The 25175-nt window shown below is 41.7% G+C and overlaps 1 protein-coding gene across 1 annotated transcript in view; it reads left to right on the forward strand.

The window, feature by feature from the left end:
- LOC583353 overlaps positions 1–25175 on the forward strand; it is a 50201-nt gene that overhangs the window by 7476 nt on the left and 17550 nt on the right. The window contains exons 8-30 of the mRNA XM_030989670.1: positions 296–637; positions 1172–1483; positions 3439–3756; positions 4683–4991; positions 5511–5909; positions 7576–7884; positions 8239–8541; positions 9335–9649; positions 10068–10257; positions 10871–11028; positions 11809–12138; positions 13953–14321; positions 14672–15001; positions 16036–16383; positions 17503–17832; positions 18461–18823; positions 19482–19823; positions 20698–21006; positions 21329–21631; positions 22060–22380; positions 23199–23528; positions 24010–24154; positions 24502–24701. Coding sequence (XP_030845530.1) covers positions 296–637; positions 1172–1483; positions 3439–3756; positions 4683–4991; positions 5511–5909; positions 7576–7884; positions 8239–8541; positions 9335–9649; positions 10068–10257; positions 10871–11028; positions 11809–12138; positions 13953–14321; positions 14672–15001; positions 16036–16383; positions 17503–17832; positions 18461–18823; positions 19482–19823; positions 20698–21006; positions 21329–21631; positions 22060–22380; positions 23199–23528; positions 24010–24154; positions 24502–24701 — 6975 coding nt within the window. The remainder of the gene's footprint in view (positions 1–295; positions 638–1171; positions 1484–3438; positions 3757–4682; positions 4992–5510; positions 5910–7575; positions 7885–8238; positions 8542–9334; positions 9650–10067; positions 10258–10870; positions 11029–11808; positions 12139–13952; positions 14322–14671; positions 15002–16035; positions 16384–17502; positions 17833–18460; positions 18824–19481; positions 19824–20697; positions 21007–21328; positions 21632–22059; positions 22381–23198; positions 23529–24009; positions 24155–24501; positions 24702–25175) is intronic.

The following is a 25175-nucleotide window of genomic DNA, read 5'->3' on the forward strand; positions in this document are numbered from 1 at the left end:
CATTCCATTCATGTGCAATTTCCTGTTTATTTTTTAGACTGTTTTCTGCATCTCTCTGTCTCTCTCTGTCTCTCTTCGTCGTTTTATCTTTCTCTCTCTTTCTCTCTCTCTCCTCCATATTTACTTATAACATCTGATTTTCCTTCAATTCTGTATTTATATTTTATCATCAGTCTCCATCCGTACCATGTCACTAAATTCATAAACAGTTTTCTGAAATTTATTTTTAATCAGTCAAATAGCATGTTCATCTCTCATGTTGGGAGTCCAAAAAGCATCTATTATTCTATTGTAGGAGGAAGTACAGACCAAGAGTCCAGTCTGCCTGTGCGTCTTGCGGATGGACCCAACACGCGATCCGGCCGAGTTGAGATCAAATACAATGGCGCCTGGGGAACGATCTGTGACGACGATTGGGACATCAACGATGCCGGAGTTATATGTCGGTCCCTCGGCTACCCTGGCGCAGACCAAGCTATACTTCGTGGCCGTTTCGGACCTGGAGAGGGCGATATAGTTCTGGATAATGTGAATTGCAGTGGTTCGGAGGTGAACGTTGAGTCGTGCTTACACAGTGACTTCCTGCAAAATAACTGTGGCCATGGTGAAGATGCAGGAGTCATCTGTCTTCCACAAGGTAAGAGAATTTCGAACAGATATGTGTAGATCTGTAGAGATGCATGTAGATAATAATAATGATGATATTTCAGTTCTTGTATAGCGCATAATACGGTATGAAATAACATCTCTCTGTGCTTCCAAAGAGCTCTGGAAATTAGTACTCTAGCTTTAGCTCCGGCAGCCGTTATCAGCACACAGTGCATTTCAAGGAATAATCCTACCAGGTACCCATTTACCTCACCTGGGTTTAGATATACCCTACATGTATGGTTAGAGGGCCTGCGCTTGTGACCCTCAAGATTTGATCATTTTCAGAGGACCAGAAGCTACACTCTTCCTACTGTTACAGCAAATACTGGAACAATGCTGAGGCAGCAGTCGAGCTTCCATTGCAGGTCCTATCTTTTGTCGCTTTTGGTACTCTAGCTATATACTTTAATAATAAGCAAGTCATGGAGGCAGAGGGGCAAGAGGTACATGAACCCTCTTGACTGCACACGTCTCAGGAATAAAGAAATTGATATCAGTCATGTTTTCCAATTCCTCTCAGCTCGTCTCGCCGATGGATCAAGCTATCGAGAAGGGCGTGTTGAGCTGTTCTACCAGAATGCGTGGCATATGGTGTGTGATGACGAATGGGACGAGTATGACAGTGCAGTGGTTTGTGACGGCATGCTAAGTCTCCCAGGTGCGGACGGCCCTCAGACTGATCTCTCGTTCGGCCCTGGGGAGGGGGAAATCATCTTGGACAATGTTGACTGCCTTGGGAATGAACCAAGTCTCTTCCAGTGCAGGAGCCGAGGATTGTTTGTTCAGGATTGCAGTCGTCTTGAAGCGGCCGGGGTCATCTGCTCTCCTTCAGGTCAGACCAGCAGTGTCATAATATACAAATGATGCATGCGCATGAGTTCATTTTACTATCTATCCGCACTTGAGTTGAGGCTGTGTGTATTTATTGCACGAAGCCGGCTGAGTGCGATAGATAGAGACAGCATCAACAAGGGCGGATAGATCGTATAATGAACAAATGAAAACATGTATCATTTGTTTTATACTATGAAACTCCTATATGTTTGTTATTTGATATTAAAAGATTTCATTCAAGATTGTTTCCTGACAGTATGGCTGACAAATAAATCTCAAGTTGAATAGGCTAGTTTAATGCACACCCATAGATAAGCGCACTTACCTCTTTAGGCATTTAGGTATAGTGCTGTGCAAGAATAGGCCCACACGCAGTATAAGCGCTTTAACTTCTAGGCGCACAACTGGGCATCATGTGCACGCACTAATAAACAAAATTGTGTGATAGTCCTGGAAACTATGACGCGCTTTTTCATGAAAAAAACGTGGCATAGTCTCAGTAAATGAATCACACGTGACCGCGCATGACCAATTATTTGATTAGGATCTGGGAGTGAGTTGTATAAATACTCATATCAATCTGAAATGGGAAGCCCTCTGAAGATGCAGTACACTTGCCCAGCTTATTTGTAATCTATAAAGAAACCCAATTTCTTTCTCACAGTCTGATATAAGTCACCAGCAGTCCAACTAAAATGATAGATTAACCCCTAAACTGAAATACCATGCATGTTGATGTTGTTGTAGTTGTCGGGTGTCATCAAGTCATCCCCAACTCCTGGTGACCCTGTGGATAAACCTTGGTTACTCTGTCTTACAGAGATGCCAACCAGTACGATTAAATTGTATTTATCTTAAAATCTTAAAATATGATTTTTCATTTTTTTTTTTAAACACATAAAAACAGTGGAATCGCAAAGAAACAGGTACAAGTAAACCCCCGCAACCCCAACAAAAACTTTGCTTTACAATTTTTTCATTAAATTTTAATGAAAGAGCAAACATTTTTCTGAAATTTCACAGGCCCGGGGCCAACGGGCCAGTGGTTGTGTCAAGTTTTCGTGAAAATCTGATTTTTTAGGATACTCGGTCTGTTTTTTTGTGTCAAGAGGTTGGCATCTCTGGTCCTGTACAAGCATGCACATCTCTCCTAATGATCTGTCTGTTTATTTGGTCACACCTTCTATCCATCCAATCCTTTACCATGCATTCACAGACCAATAAACATTGCTACATACTCTACCCAACAATAATCCAAGTTTGGAAATCAAATCTGCCCCTTGCTGTAAATATTTCAAGCCAACTTTGTTAAAACAAAAGCCAACTTTGAAGTGCAGCCTGTTGCACATAATGATATTGATGATTAAAAGCCCCACTGCACTACTTATAGCTACTTGTGCCCTCTATATAGCAAACAATGCCTTATCAGTTACCATTGGTCCCCCATGATCCCCTTTCTCTTATGATAATTGAGAGCTTATTTGATGAGATAACCACCTGTCAGTGACCATGCAGGGAGGTCTAATCCTTCCTGGCCAAACTAGTGCAGTGGGGCTTTACATGTTCCTGCTATCACTGTCACAGGAGCAGGTTAAAGAGAAGGTTAAGTTCTGGGAGGAGGTGAAAATTAATTTTTTAGCGTTATCATTTATATGCAAGGGTGGAAGAACATCAGATAAAAAAAGTTCGCTGAAAAGTATGGCTCTTCAAATACCTTGATATTTTTACGCCACGTGCTCGTGTAGTCCCATATACATCCTTCTGCGTACAGTGCTTGTAACTTTACCAAGACTTGGCCAAACTTCTTATCATTTTGATGATTCTAGAACTTTGCCATACACACACACATACTTATATGCCAGATGATCAACCTTTTCTGATCGATTCCACACTGTTTCCTTCACAATGCAATTGCATGACAAAAACTCAACCTTATCTTTCTTTTAATTGCAGTTCGTCTAGCTAATGGCTTCAGAGAGCACCAAGGTCGCGTAGAATACTACTACAACAACCAATGGGGCTCTATCTGCGATGACGAGTATGGGTCCTGGAGCATGGCAAACGCCAACGTGGTGTGTCGAATGCTGGGATTCGTGGGTGCTGAGAGCGCCCGAGGGAGCGCGTTCTACGGAGAGGGCGATAGTGACATTGTCCTTGCGAATGTCCACTGCAGCGGTAACGAGACGAATGTCGCAGACTGCTCGCGGAACCAGTTCTTGGATCACCTGTGCGCCCATTCGGAAGATGTTGGTGTGGTTTGCTCACTCGGAGGTAGGTTCCTTGCTTTATTCACAGTGTTCATCTCATATAAGTGTATGCCAATGATTTAAACACTTGATGGGGAAAGCAAATAAGTAATAAGAGTACGAGCTTCAACATGGCACTATTGTCCTTTGTCAAGATAGTGATCTGCATTTGTCAACCTCTACTCTGGTAGTGATTGAGTACTTGTATAAAGTATTTCCTTGAATACTTTGAACACTGAAATCGGAGCCAAGTTAGATTCTGGAATATGATGAGCTAACCATATACAGTTAACCCGCTGACTATTCAATTCATTCATTGACATAGGCTTAATACAGGTGCCATCCTGTTCCAGTAAGGAATGGGGTAATAATGTAAAATTCTATCTGATGATAGGGTTAGGGTAACCATTTTATCATGATATTCTTCATCTGATGGGTAGCAGCAACCCAATGTTGAAAGTTTTGTACAGATGAGCAGTTGTTTCATTTTATGATAAATCACATCAAATTAAATGATAAAATTAAAATATTGTATCATGCAGCAGTTCATCTGGTGAGTATCATGGAGGCAACTGAAGGATGCTTTTTTTTCGGATGAGCAAATGTGAGAGTTTTTAATTAATAAGAGCCTATGAAATAACAAAATAATATTTTATCATATAGTTCGGGTTGTGTACATTTGATGGCAATGACAGTAAAGAGCATTGTTAAGATGAGCGGATGTTGAATTGTATGATGAATTTAAATAATTAAACATAAGAAAATTGAATTGAATTGAATTGAATTGAATTGAAATGTATTGTCCCTTTCAGGAAATTCTTTTTTCACTGGTTTTACAGTCATTGTACATGTGCATATTACAAAAGAAAATACATAATACAATAATAGCAAATGTACATCTTCACAAACATCTTCACGTTCTGAAAATGATACAATTTCATCACAATGCAGTTCGTCTGGTGGGTGGCAACAAGCCTAGCGAAGGTCGAGTCGAGGTCTTCTACCGCAACGCCTGGGGGACTATCTGTGATGACTTATGGGACATGAACGAAGCGAATGTCGTCTGTCGCATGCTCGGCTACTCCGGAGCTGCTGGGATAACCGGGGGAGCGTCTTTCGGACAGGGCGAGGGCCTTATAGTTCTGGATAACATGGAGTGTAATGGGACTGAGGCGACGTTGGCTGATTGCGAACACAACGGATTCTATGACCAGAACTGCGGGCATCATGAAGATGCTGGTGTCATCTGCATTGATCAAGGTATTATAATCTGAATTTAAACAGGTTTAGCAAAATGAAGTAGCGTGTGTGTGTAATTGGGTTTTTACAGACGTGTATCAATCAGATGTGATTTTATATGTCTGTGGACCGACCTTTGACCACCCCATTCGAAAGATGTGACTCGGTTTTGAACCTGCGTCCTTGGTTGAATCAGTTTGTAACTTCCATTGATAGCTGGATTAAAGGCGCACGCCACAACACCCTTAAACTAGCAGCTTTTAAACTCCTTCCTTTACAACCAAATGTTTGAACAACTGTCTTAAAGTAACTTTTAAGAGTGAAAGTTTGGCTTTGAATGACTATTCTATTATTAAGATAGGAATGAAATTCAGTGCATTGGTACTTGACAAGAACTCAATGTGGTTACTTGTTTCTGTTTTATAGAAAAAAAAGTAACCATAAATAGCTGAAATGCATTGTTCAACACTCAAATTCTTTTGTAGTACATGGCTCAGAAGGAATTAACCAAGATGTTGAGAATGTTGTCCTTTTTTGCAGTCACTGCTCCATCACCACAGCCATTAACAGAAGGACCAACTCTCCTTCCTGGTGACCCCTTGCTCCCCATTGAAATCACGACCGGGACAGTCCGCCTCCAGGATGGAGCCTCCGACCGCGAGGGTCGCGTCGAGGTACTCCACAACGGCTCCTGGCATCCGATTTGTGACGATACCTGGGACGAGCTCGAGGCTGACATCGTCTGCAGGATGCTCCACTTTCCTGGGGCGCTCCTTGCCAAACAGTACTCTCACTTTGGTGCTGGGAACGGGAGTATTCTTCTGGACGACCTAGCGTGCTTAGGTAACGAGACTGATCTTCTGTCCTGCATACATGGAGGGCTGTACCAAAACAACTGTGGATCAAACGAACATGCAGGAGTCATCTGCCAAAATACAGGTAGAGTAAAGCATTCTTGTTTTTATGCCTCCGTTACGAAGTAGCCGGAGGCATTATGTTTTCTGGTTGTCCGTCCGTACGTATGGATGTCCCGTTCCTGTGATTGCGTTATCTAAAAAAATGATTGATGGATTCCTGCCAAACTTAGTAGGTCATGTATGTAGCTTGCAGAGCCGATGGATTGATTTGATTTTGGGGTCACAAGATCAAAGGTCACAGTGCTCATTATGAATGCAAAAATATGTTGTGATCGCGTTATCCCAAGAACCGATCAATGAATTCCTGCCAAATTTAGGTCATGTATATATCTTGAAGAGCCAATGAATTGATTAGATTTTGGGGTCACGAGGTCAAAGGGCACAGGGCTCATTATGTATGTATAAATAGCTGGTGATCACATTAGAACCGATGGACAGATTGCTGCAGGACATGTATATATCTTGCTGAGCCAATGAACTTATTAGATTTGGGGGTCATGAGGTCAAAGGTCATGGGCTCATATATGCAAAAATAGCTTGTGATCGCATTATTATTAGAACCGATGGACGAATTACCATCAAACTCAAGACATGTATCTTGCAAGTATCTTGCAAAGCCAATGAACTGATTAGATGTTAGGGTCATGAGGTCAAAGATAAAAGGGTCATACATGTATATGAAAAATAGCTTGTAATCATGATATTCTGAGAACCTGCTAATGGATTACAATTACACTTGAATTTGAAAAATTGCTTCTGTTTTGGTTTATGAAATCGCTCTATGGCGGAGGCATCATTTTCTACTGTGCGCAGTCAAAGTTCCATCTAGTTAACTATTAAATCTTCTGATTCCAGTAGGCCTAGGGCTCGGGACTACTCATTTCCAATATGCAATTGATTCAAAATCATTTTACACCCACCACAATTATTTCCTTGTCGTGGACATAAGCAAAGTTCATGTTTTGGACAGAGAACCACAATACATAGAAAGGTGAGTGAAGGAACTCGTCTACATCAGGGTCCTAAAACTTTCTCTCTACAAAGACGGAGAAGCTATGAACTTACAAATGTCAATGACCCGATTATTGCACATTATGTCAGAAAGGTCAAGTCAGGTCACATCACTGACAAGGGCAGTAGCTAAGCCGCTGAAAGTTCCGGAGGTAAGATCTTGTATTTATATCAAAAGTCTAACTTTTAAATATATTCTTTGATAGGTGTTGTGGTCTAGTGGATAGTGCACTGGACTGTGTATCACATGGTTCGCATTTCGAGTCCCACCGTGGCACTAATGGGCTATGGCAAGACATTAATCTACATTTGCCACTCTCCACCCAGGCAATGTAAATGGGAACCCAGTAGGAAGAAATTCCTTGAATACTTTAGTGCCTTATTAAGGCAGCTCAGCTTCAGTCAGGATAAGCGCAGTAGAGTATATGTAAAGTCTTGATCTCCAATGTCTGGGACAGACAAGGCACTTAGCAAGCAAGAGTATATTCATATATTAGCTGCACTTTATAAATGGACCTATTATATATATATATATCAAGGAACCCTAGCACACCTGTGAGTAAATTCTTGAACTGGGATACATATGTCTATATGTGGGAGGGCCAAAGTATTCTTGCAGGTTGTATTATAACTTTTCCACAAGTAATTTGATTCCTTCTATCTCTTTGTTGATGCAGTGAGATTGCAGGATGGAGCACGGTCCCGTGAGGGCAGGGTGGAGCTCTACGTCGATGACGTCTGGAAGACCGTCTGTGACGACGGTTGGGATGTCAACAACGCTGACGTGGTCTGCCAGATGTTGGGTTACCCCTCGGCCGAGGCGGCACCCCTGAGGGCGTCCTACGGGGCTGGGACAGGTGATATTATTCTGAGCGGTGTGGGTTGTAACGGGATGGAGTCAAGTATCTTTGAATGCGATCACAGCGGACTCACCGTACCCAACTGCGATCATTCTGAAGACGCCGGGGTGGTCTGTTCACCGAACGGTCAGTATTCCGCAGAGATTGGACCATTGCCGACATGAGGATACAGTGTACCAATTTTGTTAACATTTTGTATGCCCTGTCATAAAAGTGTTAAAGAGGGTGGGTCCTCAGTTTCCGTGTGCAGAAGGTCATAATTCGCCAGACACCAGACTTGATGGAAATACCATTAATGGGAGCCTGCACACAGCAAACCCCTAGGCCAATCAATAAATACCCCCTCATCTCTCAAAACTTCTTAAATACTCACTCTATTCATCCATTGAATCCTCTTGCTCCCATAGGCTCAAGAGAGAAAACTCCCGGTTCCTCTTGCATTAATTTGTCAATAGTCTGTCCTTACTTTGCTCTTTGCAGTACGTCTCAGCAACGGGAGTCGCAGCCTGCAGGGCTGGGTGGAGTACTACTATAACGGGACCTGGGGAACCATCTGTAACAGTAACTGGGATATGCTGGACGCCAACGTCGTCTGCCGGATGCTGGGTCACAGCAGAGCTGTAGCCTCCATTAGCCATGACGAGCTTGGACCAAGAGATGGACCTATTCTCTTGAGCGATGTGGGTTGTACGGGTCAAGAGAAGGACCTTTCGGAATGTCATCAGGGCCGGTTCTATCAGCATGATTGTACACACACTGACGATGTAGCAGTAGTCTGTACAGGTAGGTTTTAAATCTGTTGCCGTTTGTTTTTGGTGAACATTTTGCTTTAGTGAAGGAGCAATCATATTAGTAATTACTTTTAGTTACAGTACTTTTGGAAATGATATAGCTAGTGGCAATCGTTTGTCTCGCAATGTATGGTCAACAAGGGATTAAAAGATCACGTTTCGTGTGCCGCTGCAACACTTCGTCAGGTGATAGAATATATATTGTATTCTATTGTGCTGTGTTGTGTTTCATTGCATCGCATTGTATGCTACATAAACTATGTTGTATCATATCGTTTGGTATTGTAATGTATAGCATTCAGTTTTATTGATTTCCATGTATCACACAAATTTTAATAGACTATTGCATGAGTACTGTACTTTCAGTACTTGGGGGCAACATGATAATTATAACAAAACGTAGTCACAGTTATCCTTTGACTTCTGGAACTGGGTTGTCCCTGTGTTAAGCCTGTGTGAATGAGAGAATTCAGTAGTCAACCCATTTGCTTCAATAGTCAGTAAATTGTTTTAGAAGACAATAAAATAATCATTTAGGTTTATCACTGAATTATAAGTATTTTGTTGGCCATTTAATACTTTCTGTTACTTCTACAGAAAACAAGTACATGAGGAACAATGTGTAACTGAAGTTTAATGGAATTATGGAATAAATGAAATGAACTGAACTTATGTACTGTACCCCATGCACAGAACAACTGATCAATTGTTTTCATTGTGAAGTATAATTTATCCCCTAAATCATTAGATTCAATGAACAATGACAAATAAATCTTCCTCAACAGATGACGTTGAAGTCCGGCTTGTTGGCGGAAGCAGCGACAGCGAAGGGCGCCTCGAGGTGAACTTCCAGGGCTCTTGGGGGACCGTCTGCGATGACGACTGGACTATCGACGCTGCACACGTCGTCTGTCGAATGCTGGGATACTCTGGGGCTGATGCGTTTCAGACGAACGCTTTCTTTGGGGAAGGCGAGGGCACTATTGTGCTTGATGATCTGCGTTGTAGTGGAAACGAGACCAATCTGGCTGATTGCGGACATCGGGAGATCTTGACGAGTAATTGTGGACACGCTGAAGATGTAGGAGTAATCTGTACAGGTATAGCATCAGTTTAACCTTTTCTCGTCTCAACTTCATGGCTTTAGCCCAAAAATGGGCCTTATGTCCTACATTGACTTTTGGATTCCAATTGCAGGGCTCATAAAGGGAGGTATTGATAATGATGTGGCTTACCTTTTTTTAGACCATATGAGGAGTAGTAGAGGTAGTAGTGGTAGAAGTAGTAGTAGTAACAGTATAACTATCGATAGTAGTAGTCTCGCAGGAGGTGAGAACAACTTCAGAGGTCCTGTTGAAGTCTTCTACAATGGCAGCTGGGGGACTATTTCTGAAAGCAGCGATGCTGAAGTACTTTAACCACAATTTGGAAATTCAGCAGAAAAGATGCATATAATTTGAACAAGAACAGATTATTTATCTTTGTTCTCCGTCTTTTTTCTGTCTTATCACTACATAGAAATAGTTCCCTCCACAACCAGACAGCCCGTTGTTCCTCTGGAGGTGCGTCTTGCAGGTGGTGAGAATGACCGTAGAGGTCGCGTTGAAGTCTTCTACAACGGCAGCTGGGGTACCATCTGCGATGACTACTGGGATATCAGTGATGCAGAGGTTGTTTGCCGGATGCTTGGGTTAGGTCTAGCCCAGAGGTGATTTGAATCATATGACTTTTGGGTTCATTTAGTCTACTGCTTCTCTCTCTCTCCCCCTCTCTCTCTCCCCCCCCCCTCTCTCTCTCTAGCTCTCTCTCTCTCTTTCTCTCTCTATCTCTCTCTCTCTGTCTCTCTTTCTCTCTCTCTGTCTCTCTTTCTCTCTCTCTGTCTTTCTCTCTCTCTCTCTCCCTTTCTCTCTCTAGCTGATATGGAGCTAGAAGAGCATTCACTTTGTTTTGAAGTATATGGCTTAATTAGTGCCCTTCTGGCTCTAAAAAGACAATCTCTCCCTCTCTCTCTCTCTCTCTTTCTCTTGCTCTGTTTCACTCACGTTCTCTTTCACTCTCAATCACTCACTTTTTTGCTCTATATACCTTACAAACAATATGTGCAGTGGTGTGCACTAATAATAACATAAGGCATATCACGTTATGATATAACATGTTTCTGCACTTTCAAAGAACTTTGGATATTACCACCCCTGCGTTAGCTTCAAAAACTGCCACTCTTCCTTTTCCTCTGTTCCTAACCTCGCTCTAAGAGTGACTGAATCTGCGGTGGTATGCACTATACACTTAGAAACACGGTTTATTGTTATATAATACTACAGGGCCTATGGTACTTCTGAGTTTGGAGCTGGAGAGGGGCCGATCGTTCTGGATGATGTGGAATGCTCAGGGTCCGAGAGCAACCTGGTAGAGTGCAGGCATGGCGGACTCCTGGCTAATAACTGTGGTCATTCAGAAGATGCTGGCGTTGCATGTGCCGGTAAGCCATATCTGGGCCCTGTTGCACAAAACTTAACATGGATGGTAACTTTGCCATCAATGGTAACTACCATGGAAACCTTGATTTTGATTGGCTGGTGAGCCCTGTTACCATGGTAGTTTCCATGGTAGGTTTTATGCAACAGGGTCCTGTTACTGAAATGAAAGATGCCAATGCTGTATGAGTGATATATATGATGCTGTCTGCCAATATTAAAGAGAACAAAAAGTTTATCACATCCGTATCCATGAAATGTACACTTAGCGGAACGATAAATATCATCTTGAAGATGTTGCTCTTACAATAATTGTGTGTTGTATTTGATCACATGCAGCAACACATCTATCGGTAAATATTTTCTCTCTGTGTTGTAATATCCAAATTGCAGATTTTAGGGCTAGGAGGACACAGAAGTGTGTAATCTGGAAAAGAATTTGATTGAGAGAGGTACTCTAATTTATGAATTTATGAGTCTATGACACCCCGTGCAAGGTGTAGCATGTAGTTTGTTTGTGTTATTGAGAAAGATTGTTAGATGTGTATCAGGTACATTGATGTTGACTCTACAGTCCTGGGACCCGTTTCACAAAGTCTTTTTTTCAATGACAAATGAGAACAATCAATGACAAATCTGCTTGTAACCAATCAGAAGCAAGGATTTCAGTAGCTTATAACAAAGACTGTCATTTGTCACTGATGACATGTTTTGTGAAATGGGACCCTGGCGAACTTAGTCATCTTGAATTCTTGCAATTCTCCATTTATCTTATGTTCTCTTAGCCCCTGAGCCATCTGGACCTCTCGAGATACGATTGGTAGGCGGTGCCAACGAGATGGAAGGAAGAGTTGAAGTCCTCTACAACAACTCCTGGGGAACCGTCTGCGATGACCAGTGGGATATCAATGATGGCAGCGTCGTCTGCAGAATGCTTGGTTTCGCTAGAGCCATCAGTGCACCAGGTGGAGCTGCGTTCGGCCAAGGGGACGGACAGATCGTTCTGGATAACATAGAGTGCCAGGGATATGAGGAGAGTCTCCTGGACTGCCAGCGGACAGGCTTCCTGGAGCAGAACTGTGGCCATTCTGAAGATGCCGGGGTTGTGTGTGCAAGTAAGTTTGAAAATTTCCTATGTGTGCTTATATATGTGGGTAGGCCATAAGACTTCTTCATATGGTCTGAATCTGACTTGTCCATGTATTTTCATTGAAAGGCATAAAGGCTTGTTCTATAAAATAAACATGGACTTAACCTGAACCTGACAATGGAAAGCTACTTTGCACTTCCATGCCGACATGACCCAGTGAAGACCAGATATAAATCCTACATTGCTGGTAGCTTTGATGGTGAAGGGCACTATTATATTTTCAGAAATTTTGATTTTGTTGCCTTCACCTCGCAAATTTAACCATTGCCTACCGGAACTTGGTGGTTCCTGCATAAAGACAATGGGAATGCATTTATTCAGTAGTCAACAGGTAAACTCTTACTTTGATTATAAGATAAGTTACTGAAACTGTTATTCAGATGTTTTAAATTACACTTTTAAATACAACATATAGTTACTGGTAAAACCTAGGAATGCTTGGGGCCCCTCCATCAAGTTGTACTTTGAATATATGTAAATCATTTGTTCGTGTCTCCTTAGATCAAGATAGTTATGTAAAGTTCTGTAATTAAAATTAAATTAAATTAAATTAAGGTCTTCCGTCGCCCGATTGCTGCAATGGCCATTTTATTAACCCTTACTGTACTGGGGGGGGGGGGGGCCTGGGAGGCCCCCCCCCTCAACATTTTCGGAGATTGCGCCGCAACCGCTTGGAATTTTGAATTGTCGTTTCATGACTTTTTTCCCTCAAGTCTTACGCACATTTTGATACCATTTTCGTTGAAATCGGATATACCTGTAAGGCGTTACATAACAATTAGTATGCGCATGTCATCAAAAAAAAAATTAAAAATTAAAAATCGCATCAAAATTTGCATAAATTATCATTATTAATTACATTAAAATAACTTTTTTGTGTTAGAAAAGAAGTTTCATATGAATAATGAGTTTCAACATTCAAAAAGTGGAGTTTGACACGTTTTCTGTAAAATGCATAAAATTAGCGCATTTTGCATAATTAATTAGGCTAACGACAAAAATTTGCATATTCGGAAAAAACTAATTATACCATCTTGTTCCTTATGTAAATATCTACAAATATGCAAATTTTCGTGTTCATCGGACAATCGACGGCCGAGATCATAGGGGGGGGGGGGCCTCCCAGGCCCCCCCCCCCCCCCCCCCCAGTCAGAGGCTGCTCAAAATAGCCCAGTACAGTAAGGGTTAACAAGGGCCAGGGCCTGTATTTAATTCAATACTTAAGTACAAAATTTAAGCTTTTTACTTAGTATTTGGCTTAGATAAAATACTTAGCCAATTTTGGTATTCAATTCCCCCTTTTGGCTAAATATTTTACCCTAAATCTAAGCCAACTCCATACCAGACTTAAGCCAATTATTTGGAGGCCTTGATTGACAGGTATATGGTTTTGTTACGCAGTATTATAACCTGCGCACAATTATATCAGCGCGCATTTATTGCAATGCATCAATTGTGCATTACTTTTAATTGACCGTGTGACGTCACAATGCTTATCAGTAAGTATTTTACTTAAATTTTATCTTACATAAGTATAAGTCTAAAATGCGAGTTTAATACGAGATAAGTAAATTAATTAACTTAGCCATTTACTTAGTAAATTTCTTACTTATGCTAAGTATTGAATTGAATACCGGCCCAGGTCTTCATCTGTGCAACCCGATTATATGTAGATAGATGTAGATGATTTGCAGCAAATACCTGTTTGTCAAATTCAAGATTGCTCTTTTCACCAACTGGTTTATCAGCTTTGTTAAAAACTTCCTCTGAAATTCCTAGATGTGACTGCTACGGAACCTCCCATCACGATCAGCCCCATGCCGAGACCCGTTGTCAACCTGCAGGTACGTCTTGTGGGTGGTAGCAATAACCAAGAGGGGCGTTTGGAAGTCTTTCACAACGGATCATGGGGAACCGTTTGTGGTGATCTCTGGGATATCAATGAAGGAACTGTGGTTTGCAGGATGCTGGGGTTAGGAAGGGCCATGAGGACGTACAGCTCTGCAGAGTTTGGACCCGGTGAGGGACCGGTCGTCCTGGATAATGTGCAGTGCCTCGGAACGGAGGAGAATCTTGGAGAGTGCCGGCATGATGCGTTGGAAGTCAACAACTGCCAGCATTCTGAAGTTGCTGGAGTACAATGTAATGGTGAGTGTGTCAACGGTCACATTTTTAGTTGTAACTTCAGTGCTGTCTTTGCAATGACATCTATTAGGAAACAAGGAATGATCTTTGCATGAGGCTTTTTCACATAGTAATGAGAGAAGGTGTTGACTACTTTATAGGGAACCTATCGACTCGAGTATCAATGGCTCTACATGTATTCACTAAGCTATTTTATTAAAGATACTGAAATTTAAAGACTATTACACTTCATGCCATCATAAACATAATTGCTGTTGTTTACCGCTTCACGCCTGAACAAGACATAACTTTTTATTTCACCATATGTGTTCTTCATCCTTGTCTCTTCTGTACTTGTTTGAAAATCATATCAGCTCCTGAACCAACTGGACCTCTCCAGGTGCGACTGGTTGACGGAGCCAACGAGATGGAAGGAAGGGTGGAAGTCCTCTACAACAATTCTTGGGGCACAATCTGTGACGACCAATGGGACATTAATGGCGGGAACGTTGTCTGCAGAATGCTTGGGTTTGCTAAAGCCATCAGAGCACCAGGTGGAGCTGAGTTTGGCCAAGGGAACGGATCAATCGTTCTAGATGATGTGACCTGTCATGGACACGAGACAAGTCTATTGGATTGCCAGCGAAGGGATTTCTTGGACCAGAACTGTAGGCATTCTGAGGATGCTGGTGTAGTGTGTTCAAGTGAGTCCTGCGTGTTGTTTCTTTCACATGTTGGTCACCTTTCTTCTTCATCCTGTTCAAATGCTTGTTCACAAAATCTGAAAAGTTATAGAATGTGCATCCTTTCTGCTCTCATTTACGAACTCCTTCATCTTTTGTGTTGAAGATATTTAACCCCTCGCTGAGGAAGTCGAAGGGGATATAGTAACGCTGCCGTCCATCCTTCCTTCCTGCGTCTGTCCGTTCGTAACAAATTTGGTTTCCAATTGATAACTTCAGTAATGTTTGACAGATTTTAATGAAATTTGATATGAAGGTTCATGATATCAAAACATAGCCTAAGTTCAATTTTTGAGTATGTAGGTCAAAGGTCCTAGCTCTTTGAACATGCAAATCTCGTTTCTGATCCATAACTTTAGTATTGTTTGGCGGATTTTAATAAAATTTGATATAAAGGTTCATGGTATCAAAACAAAGCTTAATTTCGATTTTGGAGTATGTAGTTCAAAGGTCAAAGCTCATTAAATATGCGAATCTGGTTTCCATTTGATAATTTCAGTAATGTTTGACAAATTTTAATGAAATTTAATATGAAGGTCCATGGTATAAAAATACATGTACAGCCTAAGTTCGATTTCTGAGTATGTAGGTCAAAGGTGAAAGGTCATAGCTCATTAAATATGCAAAAACACCTAATTATATATGTGAAAATGGAGGTACTTGTTCTGACGTATATAGGCCATTTGTACCCTGCGAGGGGATGATACGCTTTGTGTTGACTTGTTTTCATTATACTGTGGATATCTATTCTCTTAATCACCCTGTAAATCTAAGAAAACAGAAATTATTTGGTTTTAAGGAACCAGGTCATGTCTAATTGGTAAAGAAATAAGCAGTATAATATAAACCAAATGGTTCTTACTCTGCTTCATTTGGTTGGGCATTCAGTTAAGGTTTGTGGCATTCATGATCCCATGCAAATAGTTCATTTCAGCATTGCTGTATTCCAAGCTAGTTTATCGGCTTTGATTTGATACAATCCTTTGATCATTTAGATTCAAACACCACAGTAGCTCCACCTACTGTGCCTAGACTGGAGGCAAGGCTTGTTGGTGGCGCCACAGAGCAGGAAGGACGTGTCGAAGTCTTCTACAATGGCTCTTGGGGAACCATCTGCGATGATCTCTGGGATATCAACGATGCTCTCGTCATCTGCAGAATGGTCGGGCTGGGTCGAGCCATACGGCCGTACAGCTCTGCACGGTTTGGACCTGGTGAAGGACCGATCGTCCTGGACAACGTGGAGTGCCTCGGGAGGGAGGAGAATCTTGGAGAGTGCCAGCATGATGGGCTGGGAGTCAACAACTGCCAACATTCTGAAGATGCAGGAGTGCGTTGTGCTGGTTAGTGTGAATATCTAACTCTTTACTGACTTTATTCGACCATTGGAACAGGGGCCTTGTGGCGTGCGCCTGTAATCCAGCTAACAATGAAAGTTACAAACTGATTCAGCTGAGGACGCAGGTTCGAAACTGAGTCACGTCTTTCGGATTGTGACTTTAAAGGTCGGTCCACAGACGTAAATAATCATATCTGATTGAAACACGTCTGTAAAAACCCAATTACAAACACAGTGTATCTGAATAATACTCCAAACAAAGTGGCAGTACAGGGGTTTCGATCCATGACACCCAAAGTTGGTTAGTTAGTGGGTTCTGTCTACATCTTGTCATATGCTACCAGGCTTCCTTAGAACACCTGGAACCTGTTTCACAAAGCCTTTTTTCAATGACAAATGACAAAAATCAGTGACAAATCTGCTGGTAACCAATCAGAAGCAAGGATTTCAGTAGCTTAATTATAGCAAAGACTGTCATTTGTCACTGAGGACAAGTTTTGTGAAAAGGGTCCCAGACATGTAAGGCTTTGTCAAACCTTGAACCTCACTTGCATTACAACTTGTGGGACCTGTACTATAGAGGTTTTGTAGGTTAGTTGGTTGTTTTACCTGACTGCTTAGACAACATGGGGATGCTTGTAATGAATCTACCAGGGTTCTGAGTTCCTTGGTAAAGAGGATTAATGCCTAACCAATGGGCCCTAGTGTATCGACTTGGTTTTGAACCTGAGACCTCCCAGTCACAAGACCACTGCTCTACCACAGAGCCATTACGCCTCCTTCAGGTGCTGTTGTTTTGTGGATAATTCAGAGGACCGTGGATGAAATGGTTTTGTGGGTTTGAATTTTTTGCAAGACATTAATCTACATTGCCACCCTTAAATATGATATGGTTCTCTTAATGATAATGATCCATTCTGTTTTTTAATGCATGTACATGTAGCTTTCTAATTGTTAATTGAAGGAACATTTTGATTCAATTTTGGGTCAAGCGCACATAGATTCCCCCCACCCCCCAAAGAAAAAAAGAAGGAAATTGTACAATCCATAGCTGTAACCAAGACGCATCATTTTGCATCACATTTAATCTCATTTCTTGTACACTTTTTCAAACACTTGACAGCTCCTGAACCAACTGAACCACTTGAGGTACGTCTGGTGGGTGGAGCGAATGAGATGGAAGGAAGAGTTGAAGTCCTCTATAACAACTCATGGGGGACCATCTGTGATGATCTGTGGGACATCAATGATGGGAGCGTCGTCTGCAGAATGCTTGGTTTTGCTAGAGCCATTCGTGCACCTGGTGGAGCTGCTTTCGGCCTTGGGGATGGACCGATCGTTCTGGATAACATAGAGTGTCATGGGGATGAAACAAGTCTTCTAGATTGCCACCGAACAGGTTTCTTGGACCAGAACTGTGGCCATTCTGAGGATGCAGGGGTGGTCTGCACAAGTGAGTTGTTGCGCTTAGTAGTAGCTCTATACAGAGCGAATTTATTTTCCATTTCTTTTCACATAATATAAACAATATCAAACAATAATAAACGCAATGATATAACAGAAATAAGCATTGAAATATCTTTGACATTGTTTTTTAGTCATTGTAATGCAAAATGATTTAATTACAAGAAATGAAAAAAACGAACGTACTTGAAAGCAAAGCTTGTTAGATGTAGGTTCGCACTTGTTGTCTACTGGTAGACATTTTCATTTTTGTTTGTTTCAACAATAATGAAAAAAGCTGCATGTATTCTTTACCTCCTGTTGTATTAAATACAACCAGCCAAAACTCTTGAGTATAATTAGTCTGGTCACTGTATGATTACATATTCTCTACTCGTCTCGATATCAATTCCAGCTAGCCACCTGTTTACAAGCGTGCACATACTAATCCAGGCTCAAAGAACTATATAGACAAAGGAGGTTTGCTTATAGTAGTTATACACTGGATTAGAACTTAAAGATGAGAAACAAGCTGATGCTTATTCATGATTTTCAGGATCTACTATACATTCATCTTTAAAAAATATCACCCCCATTTTCTAACTAACTCAAATTACCCACCCATAATGTCTTTATAGATTCCAGCGCTACAGATGCTACCCCCACGACAATCCCTCCCCAGATAAGGCCTGTAGTTGACCTCCAGGTGCGTCTCGTTGGGGGCGCAACAGATCGAGAGGGTCGGGTGGAGGTCTACTACAACGGCTCCTGGGGAACTGTCTGCGATGACCTCTGGGACATCAGCGACGGAAACGTGGTTTGTAGGATGCTGGGTCTGGGTGAGGCGCAGTTGACACGAGGGTATGGAGCTGGAGAGGGACCTATTATCCTTGACAACGTAGAATGCCAGGGGACAGAAGACAACCTTGGGGGATGCCAGCATCCAGGATTGTTTGAGAATAACTGCGGGCATGCGGAGGATGCTGGAGTCAAATGTTCAGGTCAGTAAAAAAAGTGACTGCCTATGCTGACAACAGTTAAAAAGATAACAGAAAAATACATTCTAAAACTTTAATCTCATGAACATGGTATATATCAGTTTGAGCATTGTCCAAGTTTGAAATTTGACAACTTGTGTTTGTATGCTCAGAGATGCCAAGTTCAAAGATCAGCTATGTGTGACATTTTCATGACTCGACGCCCGAGTGAGGGTATAGCGTATAGTGTAAAGTGTATAGTGTACGTTTGGAAATTGCATGTGACGCAACATAATAACCGGTCTGCATGCATGCTACATGCATGCAATATACGAACCCTGCGAGGAGCTAGCTGAGGCCTGCGAGGCGGTCGGCCAGTACGTAGCAATTACTACCCTTTTATTCCCCAGTCTGGCCCTGATGCGTGACAAAAGTAGTTGCCATGCGTGACAGCGTTTTCAGACCCTCGATGCGTGACTGTCACGCACAATGCGTGACCCTTGGTGGCTCTGTATGCTTCTGTTGGGCAAACAATGAGCTGTTGACATTCATCTCTAATACCCATTGTGTCCTTAATCATGAGGATTTTGGTGACTCATGTTCGTACCAATTTGCTTTAAAAAAAATACTTTAAGGGTCTTAATATGCAAAAGAGCTTCACAATTATTATTTTTATTAACAGCCACTACTCAGGCCCCCTCTAGAACACTGCAGGTGCGCTTGGTGGATGGCACCACGCCCAGTGAAGGTCGTGTTGAGGTCCTGCATAATGGAACTTGGAGCACCATCTGTGACGATTCCTGGGATTTGCCCGATGCTCATGTCACGTGTCATATGCTGGGCTATCCTGGGGCGGAGAGTGCACTCGCCAGTGGTTTCTTTGGCCCGGGTGAAGCAGGTATTCTTCTGGACGATGTGGAATGTATCGGAAATGAAACGAGTCTTGAGGATTGCCAGCACCCTGGGTTCTATGAGCATAATTGTCAACATTATGAAGATGCTGCGGTGGTCTGCAGACCCAGAGGTAATTCATTCTCAATCTGTTCAATACTACATCCAGGCCTGATAATTACCCAATTTAAATCAGTTTCCTGCTTCTCTTTTTTTTCTTCCTGATTTTGTTTTGATGTTTTTTTTCTCCCGAATTCGTTTTTATTTTTATTTTTCTTTCCCGATTTTTCCCTTTTTCCCCCCAATTTTCCTACTGAAAAGGGGGTAATGATGTTAGATGCCTTATTTTTTTTTACTCAAGGGAGGGTGGTTGAGAAAAATTAAACCTATTTTTTATTTTAGTGCTCACTATCACCCCTGTACATCCCAGATAACAATAAGACGTTTGGCCAACGTTGCCACTTTTTCACTGATAAACGGTTGATATTTTTTGGCTATATGATGTTGGGCTTACGTTGGCTTAACGTTGGGACATGGCACATAGTGGGAAAGGGGTTGGCATATACGTTGGCCTGCCATCAATTAGCCGCTATCGAGCCAACGTTGAACGGCGGCCAAAAAGACACATCCAACTAAAGGCTGCATCACACGGTCTGATGGATGACTGGTAGTGCAGCCTCTGTGATGCAGATGAGTTTGTGATTCTGATCTTTGATTTTTGATTCTACAGGAAGCTACTACCCATTGTTCATTACCCTAGATGTTCCTTCCATATAATCACACATTTAATTACGTGAAAAGCTGGAAGATCGACGCTGCTTATAAGTATCGGCTTGCATGGTGATGTAGATATACAGTAGGCTTGCGGTTGCACCATGTCAGAGAGGGGAGGGTTGGGGAGTCCTGAAAAGGACTCTCAGTAATAAAGCTGGAAGATGTCTTAGACAAGTTCTTATTGAGACCTTTTGCTCAGCCTGTCATTATCTTCTCTGTATACTTTTTAACAGTTCGACTGGCTGGAGGAGGCAACTACCGCCAGGGACGCGTAGAGATCTACTCCGACGGCACCTGGAGCTCAATTTGCGATGATTCCTGGGACCTTAACGATGCCAATGTCGTCTGCCGCATGCTCGGCCACGCCAACGCAGAGGCTGTCAGGACAGGGTCGTTCTTTGGCCAAGGGACAGGGGATATCATTCTGGATGATGTGGAGTGCACAGGGACAGAGAGAGACATCTTGGATTGTCAGCATGCAGGACTGTTCAATAACAACTGTGGACATTCAGAGGATGCTGGTGCCGTCTGTTCTGAGAGAGGTACATGGGTTACAATGTCTTTGGACATTAGTGTAATGAGAGTCCAGCCAGTCTAGAAAGAACTGGTATCATGGAAGGGGGTTGGGATCAGTCTTACCTGTCTCAGAATGTTTATGTTAATTCTTGTTCTTTTAAACTGCTTGTTTATGTTTATGTTTATTCTTATTCTCTTAAATTGATAATTGGGTATTAGATCATGAAGCTCATATAATAATGATATCAGAAGATAATGAGTTCCATGCACTAGAGAAGCTCTGGATAAAACAGAATGTATAATTTAATTTCAGGTTAATAGATTGATTCCTTTTTTTTTAAATTACAGTCCATCTGGCTGATGGAGCAACCCCTGGAGAAGGAAGGGTGGAGGTCTACAGCAACGGTACCTGGGGAACGATCTGTGACGATTCCTGGGACATAGACGACGCGACGGTGGTGTGTCGCATGCTGGGGTTCCCGAAGGCAGCATCCGCACCCATACAGGCTGCCTTTGGTCCTGGTCAGGGAGAGATTCTGTTTGATGAGGTTGATTGTACCGGAGCAGAGAGGGGTCTGACGGAGTGCTCTCATCGAGGGCTTGGTGTGCATAACTGTGGTCACAGTGAAGATGCGGGTGTTATCTGCTCAAGTGAGTCAGCTTAGATTTTAAACCTTGCACACGCCAATATTGTTTCATATGCTACATACATGTACAATAGAACTCTGTGTTTGCAGAATGATTAGGTGATAGTAATGATGGTGATGATGATGATGATGATTGTGATGATGCTGGTAAGGATGTGCATGTATAATAAGAAGGAAAATGGAGAAATTGGAGATTATGATAGTGATGGTGTTGATGATGATAGTGGTGGTGGTGATGATAATGAAGACATTGAAATTATGACTATGATGATGAAAATGAAGACAAATGATAATTGTGAAAATAAATATGATGTTGATAACGAGGGGGAAGATCATTATGTCTATAATTAGTGATAATGGTGTTAATTTTGTCTGCGGTATAAAAACATCCTTAATCATATCATCTGGATCTATTATCATTCTCATCCAAAGATGAGCTGGAAATCAGACTAGTGGATGGTGAGAGGAACAACGAGGGGCGTGTCGAAGTCCTCTACAACGACGAGTGGGGAACTGTCTGTGACGATGCCTGGGACATACTTGACGCAGACGTCATCTGCCGTCAGCTGGGGTACCCAGGAGCGGAGGAGGCCTACCAGTACGCTCACTATGGGGCTGGAGATGGCAAGATTCTTCTGGACGATGTGGAGTGCAGAGGCAACGAGACAAACATCGCATTCTGCCGACACAGGGACATCACTACCAGCAACTGTGGACATCACGAAGACGCTGGAGTACTCTGTACTGAATTGGGTGGGTGTTTCACAAAGACTAAGATCGACTTTAAGTTGGACTTAACTTTGGCAGGCTGTTCTTGCCGCTATTTGCTCTCACCATTTACTGGCATCGGTTTTTGAAGTCACGTACAAATCATGGCCACAAATCTACAAATTTTACATTTTTGGATAATTCATTATTGAAAGGAAATATTATCTAAAGATAATAATGGTGAGAGCAAACAGTGACATGAATGGCCTGCCATAGTTCGGTCCAACTTAAAGTTGACCTTAGTTTTTGTGAAACACTCCCCTGGTATGTTTCACAAAGCTTACTGTTAATATTTCATTCACCAGACATCTTGTGACTATACGTACTATCACACAGAGTTTATCTCTGTCTCTGTCATTTCACGGAGGGGTACTTTGATATCTTACCACTTTCATTTGCAATGGTTTATATACATATATATATATATATATACGGGGGCGATATCTTCATTTTGACCATTGAGATATCGTCCAAATCATTTGTTTTTGGTTAAAAATTTGGATTTCAAAACGCATAAAACCAGATATTGTCACAAAATGAAGGTTTGACAATATTATATCATTGACAAAACTTTCTGTCCCAGAAACCTTTATGTCTCACAAAATGTTGGTGATGTTTTTTGCTGATGTTGCTGCACAAAAAAATGAATCGCTTGAGAAATTTTAAAGAGTTTCTTGCATTAGGTTTCTGTTTTTACAGTTACACAGGGTTGAAAGCTTATGGAGACACTGTTTTGTACATGACATATCGCTATTTGAATAAAGTCACATAGAATACAATGTTCCCCGTTGTGATACATGTAGGTGGGCCTATAGAAAACTTTGCCGTGCGCCTTGTGGGAGGTCTAATCCCAAGCAACGGGCGTGTGGAGGTATTCTACAATGGTGCATGGGGCACCGTGTGCGACGACGGATGGGATATCAACGATGCGAACGTTGTATGCCATATGCTGGGCTACGCCAGGGCAGTCTCAGCCCCGTTCGGTGCAAGGTTTGGGGGCGGCAGCGGGCAGATACTCCTTGATGACGTGAACTGTCGTGGAACGGAAGCGACCCTGAGGGATTGTGAGAATAATGGACTGAGCCAGCATAACTGCGGTCATTCTGAAGATGCTGGAGCAGTGTGTAGCTCAGGTAAAGTGTATCTCAGCTTTCAACTATTTATACTTTTTTTCTTATTCAGATACTTGAACCATTGTTAACTGATTTGATTTTAAATTTTTCTTTTTCTGGTTGGGGGGGGGGGGGGAGGATGGACTGTTATTTTCTATAGGCCTCCACCATCGAAGGTTGTACCAGAGGCATTATTTCAAAATAATATTCCCTTCTGTGTCAAGATGTGTACATTTAGTTATCATAAATAATTTTTGAAAATCCATTTCGGACTTAATCAGATCTTTATTTCCTTTAAAGTTTTGCTTTAAATATATTCCACAAATAATTGTTACAAAACAGAAAGTAGTACCCTTTAAACTTGCTAAATTTACATTAAATACTCCGTCAGCATTTTGTATTTCATGGACATATTATCCGTTTTTTAATCGTATGATTGCATTTCATATATCTTTATCTTGAAAGCCGATACACTTTCTCTTGAATATGATTACCCCGGCAGTCCTCTCAGACAAAGCCAGTCTTCCTATCAGATTAACAGGTGGGGTGACACCAGCGGAAGGTAATGTTGAGGTCTACCACAATGGAGTCTGGGACAACGTGTGTGACAATACGTGGGACTTAGCAGATGGATTTGTGGTTTGTAGGTAGGTTTCAGGAAATTACATAAGTTGATATCAGGATGAGAGGAGGAGATGTGGAGTGACGAAGATAGAGGCCCAAAGAGAGAAAGAGAGAGATAGAGGGAGGGAGGGAGAGAGGGGAGGGAGGGTAGGGAAATATAGGAGATAGAGAGAGAGAGAGGTAGAGAGTGAGAGCTAATATTGGGGTGGTGGGGTCGAAAGAAGAGAAGAAGAGTATTATTATAAGAATTGTAAGCCTTTCCATGGAAGAAAAAACAGCAAAATTAATAATATGAACCTAGTCATCCGACCGATATATATATATATATTCCTGAAAAGGAATTTAATAATCCTCTCGCTCGTTTAACCAGGCAATTGGGTTTCAGCAGCGTGCGACGAGTCTCGCGTAACTCCCGCTACGGACAGAACAGCAACCATTACAGACTCCTGGATGTCCACTGCACCGGAGCAGAGAACGAGCTTGGGGATTGTAGGAATGATGTTAGCAATGCTGAAGATCTTGAAACCTGTAGGTATGGGACGGATGCAGCAGGAGTTTCATGTGCCACAGGTACGCCTGTCCATTTTCTACATAGTGTTTTGCTTGTTTGTGCTCTTTTGGCATCTCTTCAATTAGTTCTCTACAAAATATATGCTGTCAATCTCTGTGTATTACACTCACCTATGTTTAAAACGCACTCTTATTTTTTAGACACGACCAAGAATTTTTTTTTTTTTTAAATAGCCTTTTGGGGTGATTTTACTCATATCACACAGAGTTGCTAAATATTGCTTTTCAAGTCATAGCAACATCAGATTTCCATGGAAAGATTTTTGTTAAATTATTTAAAAAAAAACTCTCTTCCCTTCAAATTAGGAAGGTAGGTTGACTTCATATAGTATTGTTTATTCACATAACCAGTTTGTAATTCATGTTGAGACACAGAGATTTTTATTTTTTATTTATATTTATTAGGTGATACGTACGTAGACGTATCACCTTTTGATTTCGTCAAGATTTTTATTATTATTATTTATTTATTTA

This window comes from Strongylocentrotus purpuratus, unplaced genomic scaffold, assembly GCF_000002235.5.
Source record: "Strongylocentrotus purpuratus isolate Spur 01 unplaced genomic scaffold, Spur_5.0 spur5_scaffold_18, whole genome shotgun sequence".
In the NCBI taxonomy this organism is placed as follows: Eukaryota; Metazoa; Echinodermata; class Echinoidea; order Camarodonta; family Strongylocentrotidae; genus Strongylocentrotus; species Strongylocentrotus purpuratus.